The following is a 16,804-nucleotide window of genomic DNA, read 5'->3' as shown; positions in this document are numbered from 1 at the left end:
CTGGACTTCACCTCTATTACCCTAAACCATGCACAGATAGGCCAGGGCTCTGTTGCTGCTGGTTGTCACCGGGTTGGATTTCTTTAATGGGAGCTCCAAGACTGTGGCACTGTTACGGCTTTAGTTTATCTAACTGTTACTTTTACTTTTTCTCTTTTTTGCTTTTTCCCCTTTTTTTACGCTTTTGCCATTTATTGTGCCTAATCCCAGGAGGGAAGAAAGGTGACCAACTCAGGGGGAATCACAGGGGTTGTAAAGAGAAGCCTGTAATATTCGTCTGTGAGTTGAGAGGTTTTTCACCTGGTGTTGGCGTGCACTCCAATTTAGCAAGAGGACTACTGATTGAAGAGCACAGTGGTGGATTAACATACAATATCTCACAAATGTGAGTACACTCCTCACATTTTTGTAAATATTTTATTATATCTTTTCATGTGACAATATTGAAGAAATGACAATTTTCAAAAAAGTAAAGTAGTGAGTGTTCAGCTTGTTCAGCCATTTTTGTCTAAACTGCTGGCAACAAAAGTGAGTACACCCCTAAGTGAAAGTGTCCAAATTGGGAACAATTAGCCATTTTCCCTCCCCGGTATCATGTGACTGATTAGTGTTACAATTTGTTAGGTGTAAATGAGGAGCAGGTGTGTTAAATTTGGTGTTATCGTTCTCACTCTCTCATACTGGTCACTGGAAGTTCAACATGGCACCTCATGGCAAAGAACTCTCTGAGGATCTGAAAAAAAGAATTGTTGCTCTACATAAAGATGGCCTAGGCTACAAGAAGATTGCCCAGACCCTGAAACTGAGCTGCAGCACGGTGGCCAAGAACATACAGCGGTTTAACAGGACATGTTCCACTCAGAACAGGCCTCGCCATGGCCGACCAAAGAAGTTGAGTGCACGTGCTCAGCGTCATATCCAGAGGTTCTCTTTGGGAAAGAGACATATCAGTGCTGCTAGCATTGCTGCAGAGGTTGTAGGAGTGGGGGGTCAGCCTGTCAGTACTCAGACCATACGCTGCACACTGCATTAAATTGGTCTGCATGGCTGTTGTCCCAGAAGGAAGCCTCTTCCAAAGATGATGCACAAGAAAGTTCACAAAAACAGTTTGCTGAAGACAAGCAGACTAAGGACATGGATTACTAGAACCATGTCCTGTGGTCTGAAGACGAGACCAATACAAACTTATTTGGTTCAGATGGTGTCAAGCGTGTGCGCAGACAACCAGGTGAGGAGTATAAAGACAAGTGTGTCTTGTTTAAAGTCAAGCATGGTGGTGGGAGTGTCATGGTCTGGGGCTACAGTTCATTGAGGAAACCATAAATGCCAACATGTACTTACAATACTGTCACATACTGAAGCAGAGCATGATCTCCTCCCTTCGGAGACTAGGCCACAGGGCAGTATTCCAACATGATAACGACCCCAAACACATCTCCAAGATGACCACTGCCTGGCTAAAGAAGCTGAGGGTAAAGGTGATGGACTGGCCAAGCATGTCTCCAGACCTAAACCCTATTGAGCATCTGTGGGGCATCCTCAAACGGAAGGTAGAGGAGCGCAAGGTCTCTCACATCCACAAGCTCTGTGATGTCGTCATGGAGTAGTGGAAGAGGACTCCAGTGGCAACCTGTAAAGCTCTGGTGAACTCCATGCCCAAGAGGATCAAGGCAGTACTGGGAAAAAATAGTCCACCCCAAATATTGACACTTTGGGCCCAATGTGGACATTGTTGCCAGCGGTTTAGATATTAATGGCTGTGTTGAGTTATTTTGAAGGGAAAAAATTTACACTGTTATACATGCTGTACACTCACTGCTTTACATTGTAGCAAAAGTGTAATTTCTTCAGTGTTGTCACATGAAAATATATAATGAAATATTTTACAAAAATGTGTATTCCCTTTTGTGAGAAACTGTATTCTATACAGGCACAGATTTAAAGTTATGTTACATGTTGTGTCATGAATTAGAGAGTACTCTCTGTGTCACCATTGTTGGACGTTTTCCTATGACCTCCTAGAAGGGGTTTGAGGTATATTGCATGAGACACTCAGATAACATCCTACAGGTATTCTGAACTGGTGACAGATGAGTTGGTAGGCAATCAACAGTAAGTATCAAACAAACAAAGCCACAGTTGGATATATAGAGGAAAGCTTAGAACAGAGATGATAAAAAAAAGCTGTGCATGGTGAGTACAAAGGCAGGAGACAGAAAAAATAGCAGGAACCAAAGAACAGACCAGAATACCAAATTTAAGGCTAGTTTACACCACAACCTGTGCATTCAGTGTGCATTTTCACCTGTGTGTTTAAGTGCATTTTTCAATGTGTCTGTAATGCGTTCCTGTGTTTTTGCAGCAAAATGATACTTTCTAATCCTCTAGAACTGGATTTTTTTTTTTATCTGCCTTTAAACGCTCCTGCCTCTAAAGACCTGTAAACACCAATGTGTGCAAGGACTCAAAGGCTAACATAGAGGGGTGTTTAAAGGAAGGAACAAAAACATCAAAATGCCCTTAAAAGTAGCGTTTTTGACCTCCTGCATGAGACCTAAAAAACCTAACTGAAAGCATCTGGAGTGAACAAGTCCCTTACAGACTAGATATAGAAAACCCAAAAGGAAGCTTAGGCTTAGGTACTACTCCAGAACAGCAAGTTGAATTTTTACCTACCTCTTGATGGAGTCAAACACCTTCTGCAGTTTGCTTGTACAGCAGGACACTCTGCCATTAAGGGGCATAGGCATATACCCAAAGGACCAACTTTTGTATCCAGAAACCAAAGCATTAAAAACATCTAGTCATGATTGGGCTTATGCAGAAAGCTGAACTGTTATAAATGTGCAGGCTAACTTATTCAATATTTATAATTCTCCATATTTAGCTTTATTATATTTATCAGTTGCAATATGGTGTGGTGTTGGAAAGTGCCATCATCCCCATTAAAAGTAAAATAGTAAAAATAGGTGCCTACCTGTTGGCTATTTGGGTTTCCCATTTGGATTTTCACCATTATGTGATGTTCCATCTGTCAAATGTGTAGCTGTTTTCTATAAATTGTAGCCTTTTTTTTTTTTTTATGAATATGTGTAAAAATAAAGCTTTTCTGTTGATTTTACCTATGAAATAGTTTTTTGAGCCTGTGTTTTTGAGCATAGTTCAGCTTCAAGAGGGTTCCTATTTTATATTATATTTATCAAAGTCAGAATTTTAGCTGGAGTGTCAGCGGATCTGAAGCCACCTGAAACTTGCTGGCATGTCATCTGTTTTATGTTACACAATGGAAACTCAGAAGATGGGAGACCCTATTTAAGGTTTGGCAATTGATGGCTAATAGTTATCAAACATCAGGTGACTCTGATTGTCAGGAAATCAAAATGCAGACTCCATGTTGACATGGCAATTATTTACCTGGCGACCTGGGTTCTTATCTTAACACCATAAATGTACAGGCTAACGTATTAAATATTTATATTTTATCTTAATTTATCTTTTTTTATTTTGTCTGACTTTGACACTTTAGCTAGACTCAAGAAAAACACATTTAAGAGGTGCTGGCATTCCAATGCCTATTCCAATGGTACAAACACAGAGAAATCTTCAAATGAGTTCACTCATTCTGGTAAGGCACCCCTCAAACACACCTCTTTGATGGATACCTGAAAGCAACTCAAAGTTCACAAATAGGCAACAAACTGCTTCTGCTGATTACATTGTCACTCTTGCTATAACTAAAAATCCAAAAGGAGGTTTTGCACCGTATCATTTGATTGTACTTTCCTTTGAGCCCATTTAGGTCCTTATTTAATTTTTCTGGGCCCTGATGGGGGTGAAAGTCTTGTTGCCCCTGAAACTTATTGGCTGTTTTAATGTCAGGGTATTGTGAACAATTAGAGGTACCTTGACCCTTTTTGTGGTTTGGCACCACTTTGTATACCTTTACCTAGAGTTCCAGGGGTCTGAAGCAAGCTGAAACTTGATGTCATGTCAGCTATTTCACCTCAAACACTGGAATTTCAGATGGGAGGTTGGGCAGTTGATAGACTAACAACTATCAAACCTCGGGTGACTCTGATTGCCATAGCAATAGCAAGATAATTTATTTAATACAATTTTATTGATCCATGAAGTGTCAGTGGTTTGTGAGTAACCAGAAATGAACAAGGACTTTGCAACGAAAGCAGACCTTGCCTTCAAACTCCAATGAGTTATAGCACAAAGCAGGCTCCACTTCCTGTACACACTTTAAAATAAATCATATAATTTTTCTTATACTGTAAGTGAAACACGAAAAGTATTTACCTGGCAACCTGGGATCCTACCATAATGTCCCCTTTCTCCATCATTTGTCTTCTATATTGCCTGTGAGGTGCAAGACAAATAAATTACATAAAATCAAAGCACTCATTTATTTTCAAGCATAAAATAAAATACATCAAAGCATACTAACCACTTACCGCATACTAACGTAGATCTACGTTGGCAGACTTTGCGGTAGTATACCGGGATGATGCCTCTAGCTAGAGACACCATCCCGGTACCGTGGTTTAGAGCCGACGGTCGGCTTTCCGTCGGTGACGGCCGATGCGGCTCAGGAGCCACTCAATCGTTACCCGGGTGAGCAGGAGGGGACGTCTACCCCCCCCCCGCCCATGACTTTGCTCGGGGCTCCCATCCCACCGTCACTTCTGGGTTACTGTGCTGCAAAAGGCGGCAAATTTAAAAAACGCCTGTATGCAAAAACACAGTTTTCTGCGTTTTGCATACATGGAAGTGTAGTGGAGGGGTCTAGGGTCTTTTAGACCCTCAATCCCTCCATAAAGAGTACCTGTCACTGCATATTGGTGTCACAAGGGATGTTTACATTGCTTGTGACAGCAATAAAAGTGATCAGATTTTTATTTTTTTTAAAAACCTGCAATAAAGTTAAAATAAATAAATAAATAGGAAAAAAAAAACGTATACGGAAGTCGAGCCGCAAATTAAATCGCTGTTCAAACCACACATGTGAGGTATCGCCGCGATCGCCAGAGCGTGGGCAATAATTTAAAAAAAGAGCTACGCTCTAACTCTAAACTGGTAACCGTTAAATAAATTTAAAGCGTCGCCTATTGAGATCTCTATTGACCGTAGTTTGTCGCCATCCCAGGGGGGGGGGGGGCGCAATTTTAAAACGTAACATGTTGGGTATCTATTTACTCGGCGTGACATCATCTTTCACAATATACAAAAAAAATGGGCTAACTTTACTGTTTAGTATTTTTTAAATGCAGTGAAATGTGATTTTTCATAATTTTTCCAAAAAAAATGGCGTTTTAAAGACCGCTGCGCAAATACCACGTGACAAAAAAAAATTGCAATGACCGAAATTTTATTCTCCAGAGTCTTCGCTAAAAATATATATATAATGTTTGGGGTTTCTAAGTAGTTTTCTAGGAAAAATACTGGTTTTAACTTGTAAACAAAAAGTGTCCGAAATAGGGCTGGGGCTTAAGTGGCTAAAAAAGGCAAAGGAGTTGAATATATATAGGTTTTATGTGATTATAATTTAATGCGAAAATATTTTTTTGTTGCTTTTTACTGTTCTTCTTTTGGCCCATGTATAATCTTCATTTAGGCGTCATTATACCCCGTAGATTTATGACTTAGAAATACAGTAGAAGGCTACAGCCTCAACCAAGAATCACTAAAGCATATGTCAAGTTTTATCCTTTTCAGGTACAGGCTCAAAGCTATGTTATATGTAGGTGTCATGATATACTAAGGCCAGCAATGTTGGTTTGTTTTCAAAACACCTGCCAACAGGGGATGGATTTATGCTACATGGCACACTTAGATTACATCCTCCAGGTTTTTCAAACTGGTGATAGATGAGTTGGTAGGCAATGTAAGCTACAGTAAGTACCAAACAAACAAAATCACAGCTGACTATAAAGAGGCAAGCTCAGAATACTGAAGGTTGAAGCAGACAGAGAAAGTTATGCACAGTAAGGACAAGGAAGGTGACAGACAGAAGAAGAGAAACCGGAGTAAAAACCAGCATGCCAAGCCAAATTGGTATGTGCCTCTTGATGCTTCATCGTGCTTCTACTGTAGTTAATTCAGTAGAGCATAGTTGTCTACCTATTAAACCAGTTTTGTATCTGGAAACCAAAACATTAATTACATCTAATCAAGATTGGGGTGATGTAAATATCTGAATATTCAGCTGTCTAAATGTGCAGGTTAACGTATTAAATATTTCTATTTCCCCCCTAATTGAGCTTTAGTATTTTTGTTGGAGTCGGGCTTTAAGCTGGAGTGTCAGCAGGTCAGAAGCCACCTGAAGCCTTTTGGCATGTACAGTGCTTTACCTTACATAAATGGTGGGCTCAAAAGATGGGAGACAGTGTGCAAGGTTGGGCTTTTGATAGGCTAACAACTATAAAACATCAGGTAACTCTGATATGTTAGAAAACCAGAAAGCAGGCCCTATGTGGAGGTGGAAATTATTTACCTGGGAACCTGGGCTCCTATTGTAATGTCCCCTTCCTTCATTTTTTGACTACCGAATATCCTGTGAGGTGCAAGACAAACATGTAAAATCAAATCACTTTTTTTTTCTAACATAAAAAAAAATCAATCGAAATACACCAAAAAAAAAATAAAGAATGAAATATACACAATATCACCAATAGTATTGGGACACCTGCCTTTACACGCACATGAGCTTTAATGGCATCCCTGTCTTAGTCTGTAGGGTTCAATATTGAGTTGTCCCACCATTTGCAGCTATAACAGCTTTAACTCTTCTGGGAATACTGTTCACAAGGTTTAGGAGTGTGTTTATGGGAATGTTTGACCATTCTTCCAGAAGCGCATTTGTGAGGTCAGGCACTGATGTGGACAAGAAGGCCTGGCTTGCAGTCTCTGCTCTAATTTATCCCAAAAGTGTTCTATTGGGTTGAGGCCAGTCAAGTTCCTCCACCCCAAACTCAGTCATCCATGTCTTTATGGACCTTGCTTTGTGCACTGTTGCACAGTCATGTTGGGACAGGAAGGGGCCATCCCCAAACTGTTCCCACAAAGTTGGGAGCATGAAGTTGTCCAAAGTGACTTGGTATACTGACCCCTTAAGAGTTCCCTTCACTGGAACTAAGAGGCCAAGCCCAACCCCTGAAAAATAACCCCGCACCATAATCTCCCCTCCACCAAATGATTTGGACTAATGCACAAAGCAAGGTTCATAAAGACATGAATGAGCGAGTTTGGGGTGGAGGAACTTGACTGTCCTGACCTCAACCTGATAGAACACCTTTGGGATCATTAGGAGTGGAGACTGTGAGCCAGGCCTTCTCGTCTACATCAGTGCCTGACCTCACAAATGCGCTTCTGGAAAAATGGTGAAACATTCTCATAGACACACTCCTAAACCTTGTGGACAGCCTTCCCAAAAGAGCTGAAGCTGTTATAGTTGCAAAGAGTGGGCCAACTCAATATTGATCCCTACGGACTAAGACTGGGATGTGCATGTAAAGGCAGGCAGTCCAATAATTTTGGTAATATAGTGTATTTCGTTTTTATGATTATTTTAATTTATCATGAACATCCTTTAATTCATTTTTTTTTTTTTTTTTTTGCTTTCAATTGTTCTAGTTTATAATTGACATGGTGTTTTAAGGTACCACTGTTGCTATTATCTTGTGAATTTTGTCTTCCAGGGTCATGAGTATTCACAAGGTAATGAAAATGAATTTCCAGCAAGGTGGTTACAGCAAGGATGTACTACACAATTGCTTCCTTTTAAACACTATGAATCAGGGGGGCGTGGCCGGAACTCGGATGTGAAAGCAGCGCGGCTCCGGAGCTCTGTCCTATCTGCCCTGATCCTTCCGTGATCCTGCTGGAACCCGACATCCTACTCACCTGATTCCGACGTCTCCTGTCTCCTGATATCCCGGTGCACCCACGGCGATGGTCAAAATAGGTCCTCCCGGTCCAGAGGCACTCGGTATCCGCCCGCCGGACCTCACGCTGCCACGATCCCAAGATGGCGCCGGCCCTGCGCGTGCTGCGGGCCCTTCCTCCCAGGTCGCTCGCTCCTCGGCTGTACGGACGGCATCGGCCTCTGTGGATGGGGAAGCAGTCCCTCCTGGATCGTCTCAGCTGGCGGTGACTGTAAGTGATGCCCTCTCTCCTCCCCTGGGCTCCCCCGTACCCTCGGAGCCTGCTCTGTCTGTGGATAGGCCCGAACCTACCCTGTCTGCCATAATGGACGCTATCCAGCACTGTCAGACCTCGCTTGCCACACAGATTGAGTCTGTCCAGATGGACATGTCGTTTCTCAAACAGGATGTGCACAACCTTCACCACAGGGTGGGCAACGCGGAGCAGCGTATTAGTGACATGGAAGATGCCCACCGCCCCATGCAGTCCACTGTGTCAGAGTTACAGAGGGGTCATGTCGCTACTACAGACAAGCTAACGGACATGGAGGACCGCCTCAGGCGCAATAATTTGCGTTTTTTGGGCTTTCCGGAGGGATCGGAGGGTAAAAATCCTGAATCATTCATGGAACATTGGCTTATCGATACTTTTGGGAAGGAAGTTTTCTCCCCCTTGTTTGCCATTGAAAGGGCGCACAGAGTGCCATTGCGCCCCTTGCCGCCCGGGGCCCCACCCCGTCCTCTTCTCATCAAGCTCCTGCACTTCCGTGATAGGGAGGCTGTGCTCCGGGCCTCTAGGGACAAGGGCCGAATCCTGTATAATAACCACGCTGTATCTATCTTCCCGGACTTCTCTGCTGCGACCCAGAAACAGCGGGCCTCCTTCATGGCAGTTAAGAGGAGACTGCGGGATTTACAATTGCCGTATAGTATCCTGTACCCGGCTCGTTTGAGGGTCATCTATCAAGGTAAAGCCCACTTTTTTCAGGATCCTCAGGACGCTGCGCAGTGGGTGGATTCCTTGGGACGCCGCTCCCCTCCTTTCCAGGATCATAGGTCTCCTCGTCGGTGATCGCTGTCTTGCAACTGCTGCTAGGTTTCCCTTTCTTCCTCCTGGATGTCGTTGGGATACACCTTTATATTCTATGATCCTCCTTGCAACTCTTTTTTGTGATTGTCGGGTGTCCTCCTGAATGGGGGGACCCTCCTTGTTCCTCTGGAAGGGCATTTTTGGGGATGGTTGCTCCCCTTCCCCTTTTTTCCTTTTTTTTTTGCTACCATTCCTGTCTGCTTCAGGACGAGCAGATCCACGTTTCCCTGAACTACACTGTTTTCTGGTTATGGGATTTCAAGCTCTCAACTGTTGGGGACTGAGGGCCGGGTGGGTTAGGGTGGGATGGGTGTTGGGTTACTATTGTTTTTGTGTTTATCTGGGATTGTGGGGGTTTCTCCCCCCTTTTTTTGATTTGCGTTTACTCCGTCATGTCTTCTTGGACTCTTATCAGGGATTTTTTTTACGCCTAGGTGCTACGATTTTCATTTCTGCCTTGCTGTACTTGATAATATTTTGGTTCTTGTCTGTGCCTTCTCCTCCTATGCATATTGCCTGCCAATGGTTTTGCCTGCCATATTGTGAGGTCTTGGTGCTCGGGGGGGGGGCCTCCCCCTTTTTTGGGACCCCCCCGGTCACCAACGCTGATTTTTAACATATCACTATGTCTACTCTCCGTTTAGTCTCTTGGAACGTCAGGGGGCTAAATTCTAAAGTCAAGCGTTCCCTGGTTTTCGAATATTTAAAACGTCATAACCCACACATTGTTTTATTACAGGAAACCCATCTCCAGGGGTCCAGGGTGATGGCCCTAAAGAGGGCGCATGTGGCGTACGCGCTACACTCTACATATTCCTCGTATGCTCGCGGTACTTCGATTCTAATTGCAAAATCAGCCCCTGTCACCATCAAGCATTTGAAGACTGACCCTTCTGGGTGTTTTATTATTCTTGTCTTCGAATTTCTGGGTAAGCCCTATACCCTGGTTAACGTTTATGTCCCTCCGCCGTTTACTAGACAGTTTTTTGACCGTATGCTGGGTCTGGTCTTGGAAATGGCTGAGGGTCCCCTTATTATGGCGGGTGACTTTAATACGGTCCTCGATGCTGTTCTGGACAGGTCTGGAGCTGTCTCCTCCGCACCAACTCCTTTATGCTCCTACTTGGACAAATTGGATCTCCTGGACGCCTGGAGATGGAAACATGGGGGGATTACTGAGTATTCCTGTTATTCCAGCTCCCATAATACATTGTCCCGCATTGATCTCTGCCTGCTCCCTCGGGAACTGCTAAGTCTTCTTTCGGGTGTCAGGTATCTGCCCCGCGCAGTATCGGATCACTCCCCTTTACTGGTGGATCTCGCATTGGGGTCCCCCCCTAATTATAAACTTTGGAGGCTCAGCCCCCTGTGGCTGGCGGACCAGGCAGTGACTGACCAGGGGTCGGCGGAGATGAACTCATATTGGGCACTCAATAAACAAGCTGGATCTGAATTGTTGACCTGGGAGGCCTTTAAGGCAACCATGAGAGGTACCTTTTCGTCTGCCGTGGGCGGTGCCAGGAAGGCTCGCCAGACTAAGTTGGTTGACGCCGAACTGGCGCTGCATGCGGCTGAACAACAATATGCTGATGACCCTACTCCCCAGCACCATGCTTCTTGGCGGGCCAGGGCTCGGGACTTGGATCTGGTGGTTGTGGAGCGTACACAGAAGAAACTCCTTTATCAAAATCAGCGCATTTTTGAACTGGGCGATAAGAACAGTCGCCTCTTGGCTTATTTGGCTAGGCCGGAATACCAGCCCTGTGTCATCCCTCGGATTACCAGCCACGCCGGTGTCATTGTGGAACAAACCCCCGATGTTCTGGCCAGTTTTGTTGCTTTTTATTCCTCCTTGTACCAATCTAGAGCTCATTATACCATTGTTGAACTTGATGATTTCTTATATGATATTACTTTGCCTAAGTTGTCGGCCGGCCAATCTAGTTTTCTGGATTCGCCCCTGACTGCGGATGAGATAAACAAGGCCCTAGCCACTTTCGCACACAATAAGACACCTGGCCTGGATGGTTTTCCTATCGAATGGTACTTGCACTATAGAGAATTGCTGGTCCCCCATTTACTGACTGTGTTCAATTGTGCTCTGAAGGAGGGACGTCTGCCACCCTCTATGACAGAAGCTCTCATTGTGCTCATCCCCAAGCCACGTAAAGACCCCCTTCTCTGTGAGTCATATCGCCCAATCTCGCTTATTAATACTGATGTCAAGATTCTCGCCAAAGTCCTCGCGAGGCGTCTGAATACGGTTGTCACGGACTTGGTGGGTGCGGATCAGTCGGGATTTATTCCTGGCCGTTCTACATCGATCAACCTGCGTAGACTTTTTACTAACCTTCAGACGACTCATGCCTCTGTGGGGTCCAGGGTCGTTGTGACCCTGGACACTCATAAGGCTTTTGACTCCGTGGAATGGCCTTATTTATTGGAAGTGTTGGCGAAATTTGGCTTTGGGCCCGGATTTATAAATTGGGTCCGCCTTCTGTATTATCTACCTCGTGCTCGTCTTCGGGTGAACGGTTTTGTGTCGGACCCCTTTCCCATTTTTCGGGGCACCAGGCAGGGGTGTCCGCTATCTCCGCTGTTGTTTGCCCTGGCCATTGAGCCCTTGGCTGCGCAGATCCGCCTTTGTGAGGGTATTGCGGGCTTTGTGATCAATGGCTTGGAAGAAAAGGTCTCCCTGTACGCGGACGATATGTTGATATATCTGGCGGATCCCTATCAATCCCTCCCTATTCTGTTGAATGTTATCGAACGCTTTGGTCACTTCTCTGGTTTCAGGGTGAATTGGAGTAAGTCCACGCTGTTCCCCCTGGATCCCCAGGCTCTGCCCCCTTCCCTTGCCTCTTGTCCCCTCCAGGTTGTGGATCGGTTTCGATATTTGGGGATTGAGATTCAGCTCCCCTTGTCTCGATTCTTTTCCAACAACCTGGATCCCCTGGTTGCCCGTCTTAGGTCCTCGCTGCGGCTTTGGTCTACGCTTCCCCTCACGGTGTTAGGCCGGATTAATATTTTTAAAATGATTTTTCTCCCCCGTTTTTTGTATGTGCTCAGCCATTCCCCGGTATATGTCCCTAAGCGCCGCTTTCAGGCCATTGACTCGCTCCTGACCTCCTTTATTTGGGGGGGTCGGGCGGCGCGTGTGGCCAGGGATGCTCTGCAGCTGCCGGTTCTCGCGGGCGGGCTGGCTGCGCCTAACTTGCGTCTATACTACTTCGCGTCTCAATTGGCCCATGCTCATTGGTGGTTCCACCCGGAGGATGCTAATGCTGCGGCTTCATTGGAATCGGCTATTTTCACCTCCTATGAATCACTGCAAAACTTGGTACATCGAAGGTCCGTTATGGGCAGACCGAACACTGCTCTTGTTTCTGTCACCCTGCGGATTTTCGCGGCTGCGGATTTTCGCGGCTGCGGCCTTGGATGGTTCCGACCCTCCAGAGCTGCATTCCCCCAATGCCCCCCTTTGGAGCAATCCGCGGCTGAAGGAGTTCTTTAGTCGGGATGATGGCCTTTTCTGGTCCCGCCTAGGGGTGAAATCTATTTCTCATTTGTATGTCCGGGGAACCTTCAGGTCCTTTGCGGACATGCAATCTACCTTTGGTCTGCCCCCCACGGCTTACTACCGATACTTGCAATTGAGACACACGGCGGCCGCACAGTTTGGCCTCCGTGATGTCTCGCTTGAACCGACCCCCTTGGAAAACCTTCTTTCTGACTCTTCACATGAGAAGCTGGTCTCTACATATTATACTCGACTTTTACATTCTCACTCCAAACGGCTCGCGGTGGTTGAGTCTCAGTGGCGGGAGGATATTCCGGAATTGTCGGATGAGGTGTGGCAAGATGTCCTTCCGGAACAAATACCTGTTGTTATCTCCTCTAGGGATAGGGTTATCCAATTGAAGCTTCTTTACAGGGCGTACTATACCCCAGTACTCCTGCACAAAATGGGTACATTGCCTTCTCCGCTATGCTCCAAGTGTAATGCTGCTGATGGTTCCTTTTTTCATATGTTCTGGGAATGTCCACCTGTCCGGGCCTTTTGGTCGGAAGTCACAGCTTTTATTGCAGATATCTCTCAGTTATCCAATATTTGTAGCCCCCTTCGTTGTCTGCTGGGTTATGTGGATGACGAGGACGTCCCTGCTCGTACTAAATTGTTTCTCCGCTTGACATTCTTTTATGCTAGGAAGACTATAGCTACTAGATGGAAGTCTACTGCTCCCCCTGACGTTCCATTATGGATTGCTCTCATTAATCAGGCATTGCCTCTGTATAAAATGACGTATGAGGCCAGAGGCTGCCCCAAGAAGTTCCGGAAAATTTGGTCTTTTTGGGTGGACTCTGACCGGACCACTTCTTCAGTTTCTGACTCTGCATAGACAATGGTCTTACAGCCTCTGGAAGATTTTTTTTTTTTTTTTATTTCGGCTGGGAGGGTTCTATACTAATGGTACGGCTGACAGTTATGTATGTTATTTTTGTCATGGCTTTTGTTGTGAAATGGAGTCTTGTGTGTGTCTCTTTTGGCTCCTCAATTGACATGGTTCCGGTTATTTCTCTGTTATGTATTGTTTTGTTTGTTCAATAAAATACCTTTAAAAAAAAAAAAAAAAAAAAACACTATGAATCAGAGGACTTGTGTAACTACACTACTGTAAAGGAAATTTGAAAATTCTGTATACTATTGTATTCTATTTTGTATGTGTTGCACACTGCACTCATTATGCACACGGCACTAATAATATTTTCATTACATGTTTGCAATCTTTAGAGTCCTGATTGGAATTAGCCTGCCTATGGTACGCCCCTGTTACCATAAAAATACAATTGTAAGTTTAATGTGATACCTACGTACCGTATTTTCCGGCGTATAAGACGACTGGGTGTATAAGACGACCCCCCCTAATTTTCAAGTTAAAACATACGTTTTGGGCTATACTCGCTGTATAAGACTACCCCCCTCCTGAAGCAAGGCAACACCATTGAAAAACATCAGATTTCTCATAGATCTCCAAGGTACCCTAGTACTGTAATACATGTAATTACATAGTTAAATAGTTACGTAGTTAGTGAGGTTGAAAAAAGATATCAGTCCATCCAGTTCAACCTATGATGTGTGTGTGTGTGTTTGCTGTTAACCGTACATTGTATACCCCTGTATGTTGTGGTCTTTAAGGTGCCCATCTAATAGTTTTTTCAAACTATTGATGCTCCCTGCTGATACGACTGTTTGCGGAAGAGAATTCAACATCCTTACTGCTCTCACAGTAAAGAACCCCCTACGTACTTTAAGGTTAAACCGCCTTTCCTCTAGTTTTAGTGAGTGATCACGTGTCTTATTGTAATCCCTTTCTCTGAATAGATTGTTCCTTATGCTAGGGTCGCCAGTACAGTATTTGTACATTGATATCATATCCCCCTTTAATCGTCTCTTCTCCAATGAGAATAAGTTCAGTGCTTGTAGTCTTTCCTCATAGCTGATGTCCTCCATTCCCCTAATTATTTTTGTTGCCCTTCTCTGGACTCTTTCCAGTTCCATCCCATCCTTCCTGAGGACCGGTGCCCAGAACTGGACAGCATACTCCAGATGTGGCCGGACCAGAGTCTTGTAGAGAGGGAGAATAATCTCTTTATTTCTGGAGTGAATCCCCTTTTTTATACATCCCAGTATTCTGTTGGCTTTGCTTGCAGCGGCTTGGCATTGCATGCCACTGCCAAGCCTGTTGTCTACCAGTACCCCCAGGTCCTTTTCCATCCTAGACTCACCCAGAGGTTCCCCCCCTAGTGAGTAGCTTGCTTTCTGGTTTCTGGCACCCAAGTGCATTACTTTACACTTTTCAACATTAAACCTCATCTGCCATGTAGTTGCCCACCCCGTTATTTTGTTCAGGTCCGCTTGCAAAGTTTCCACATCCTGCATAGAAGATATTGGCAAGCCTAGTTTAGTATCATCTGCAAATACTGAGATTGTACTAGATATCCCCTCTAGATCATTTATGAATAAATTAAACAGGATTGACCCCAGGACAGAACCCTGGGGGACCCCACTTTCCACACCCGCCCAATCCGAGTACTCCCCATTAATCACCACCCTTTGCACTCTCCACTGGAGCCAGTTCTCTATCCAGGTACTCACCTTATGGTCTATACCTACCTTCCTTAGTTTGAACAGTAAGCGTTTGTGGGGAACGGTGTCAAAGGCCTTTGCAAAGTCCAGATACACCACATCCACAGGCTTTCCTTTATCTAGGTGGCAGCTCACTTCATCGTAGAAGGTTAATAGATTGGTTTGGCAAGAACGATTTTTCATGAATCCATGCTGATTACTACTAATAATACAGTTTTCATTACTAAAGTCTTGTATGTGGTCCCTTAACATCCCCTCCAAAATCTTGCAGACTACTGATGTTAGGCTGACCGGCCTATAGTTATCCAGGGTATATCTCGGCCCTTTTTTAAATATTGGTACCACGTTGGCTTTTTTCCAATCAGATGGCACCATACCCGTCTGTAAATTATCCTTTAAAAATCATGAATAATGGTCTGGCAATAACCTGGCTGAGCTCTTCAAGAACGCTCACGTGCAAGCCATCCGGTCCCGGTGATTTATTTATGTTAAGTTTCTCTAGTTTAGTTCTAAGTCTATCTTCTGTTAGCCATGGCTTTACTTCCTGAGGTGTGTTGTTTAGTTTGGCCTTACAAGCTGGGTTAGTGTAGCCCCCCAATTCTTTTGTGAAGACTGAAGAGAAGAAATTATTTAACACTACCGCCTTTTTCCTGTCCTCTGTGACCAAATCTCCCTTGTCATCTTTTATGGGGCCAATGTATTCTGGCCTCGCTTTCTTACTATTTATATACTTAAATTATTTCTTGGGGTTCTTTTTACTCTCTTACGCTATATGTCTCTCGTGTTCTATTTTAGCCGCCCTGATTTCGTCTTTACATTTCTTATTACACTCTTTGTAATGCTTGAATGCTGCCAATGACCCCTCAGTCTTGTATTTTTTGAAGGCCTTTTCTTTAGCATTTTCCCACCATCTACAATGTAATCGAAAAAGTAGAGTAACTAAGGGGATTGTCAGAAACTAGAAAACTATGGCCTGAATGTCTTTATATATATTCTATTAAGCCCCCAAGGAGGACATTGGGCTCTCTCCCTAAGAGATTTGGTTTGTGTGTTGCTCACTTGCTTATATTAATCTCAACAGCTAAAGGCCTCCACTCGGATCTCACAGAGAATGTTGCTGATCTTTTAAGTTTTCTCCCCAATTGCAGATCCTAACAGTTTGGAAGGATCTCATAAAACTAAACCCAGGTGACTTGTGGATTGTTAAGAGACATTTACATATAAGTAAATGTTTGGAGACACAATATAGTGACTATTTCATGCACAGTTGACAAAACCTAAAGGAAAAGTCACCTGGATCCGCACCAAACTGTAAAATTACTAAATTAAAGTATCTCTATGTTTGATTTGTTTTCCTCTTGGAATTACAGTTTGGGGGACTATTTATTCAAATGCTTAAATTGCAAAGGATAATAATATACACTGCTCAAAAAATTAAAGGAACACTTTGAAAACAAATCAGATCTCAATGGGGAAAAATATCATGCTGGATATCTATACTGATGTGGACTGGGTAATGTGCTAGGAATGAAATGATACCACATAGTTTGATGGAAATGAAAATGATCAACCTACAGAGGGCTGAATTCAAAGACACCCCAAAAATCAAAGTGAAAAATTGATGCAGCAGGCTAGTCC

The 16,804-nt window shown here is 44.1% G+C and overlaps 1 protein-coding gene across 3 annotated transcripts in view; it reads right to left on the bottom strand.

Annotated features, from left to right (window-relative positions):
* LOC309553690 (prostaglandin reductase 1-like) overlaps positions 1-16,804 on the bottom strand; it is a 73,996-nt gene that overhangs the window by 37,281 nt on the left and 19,911 nt on the right. For all 3 annotated transcript variants that reach the window (XM_082255043.1, XM_082255041.1, XM_082255042.1), the window contains 2 exons: positions 6,500-6,559; positions 4,306-4,365 (listed from right to left, as the gene is read on the bottom strand). In XM_082255043.1, the coding sequence (XP_082111169.1) occupies positions 4,306-4,365; positions 6,500-6,540 (101 nt within the window). In that variant the 5' untranslated portion in view covers positions 6,541-6,559. The remainder of the gene's footprint in view (positions 1-4,305; positions 4,366-6,499; positions 6,560-16,804) is intronic.

This window comes from Pelophylax lessonae, assembly GCF_965119305.1.
Source record: "Pelophylax lessonae genome assembly, chromosome: 1".
NCBI lineage: Eukaryota > Metazoa > Chordata > Amphibia > Anura > Ranidae > Pelophylax > Pelophylax lessonae.
The sequence above is the reverse complement of the archived record's forward strand: the minus strand, read 5'-3'. Positions and strand labels throughout refer to the sequence as shown.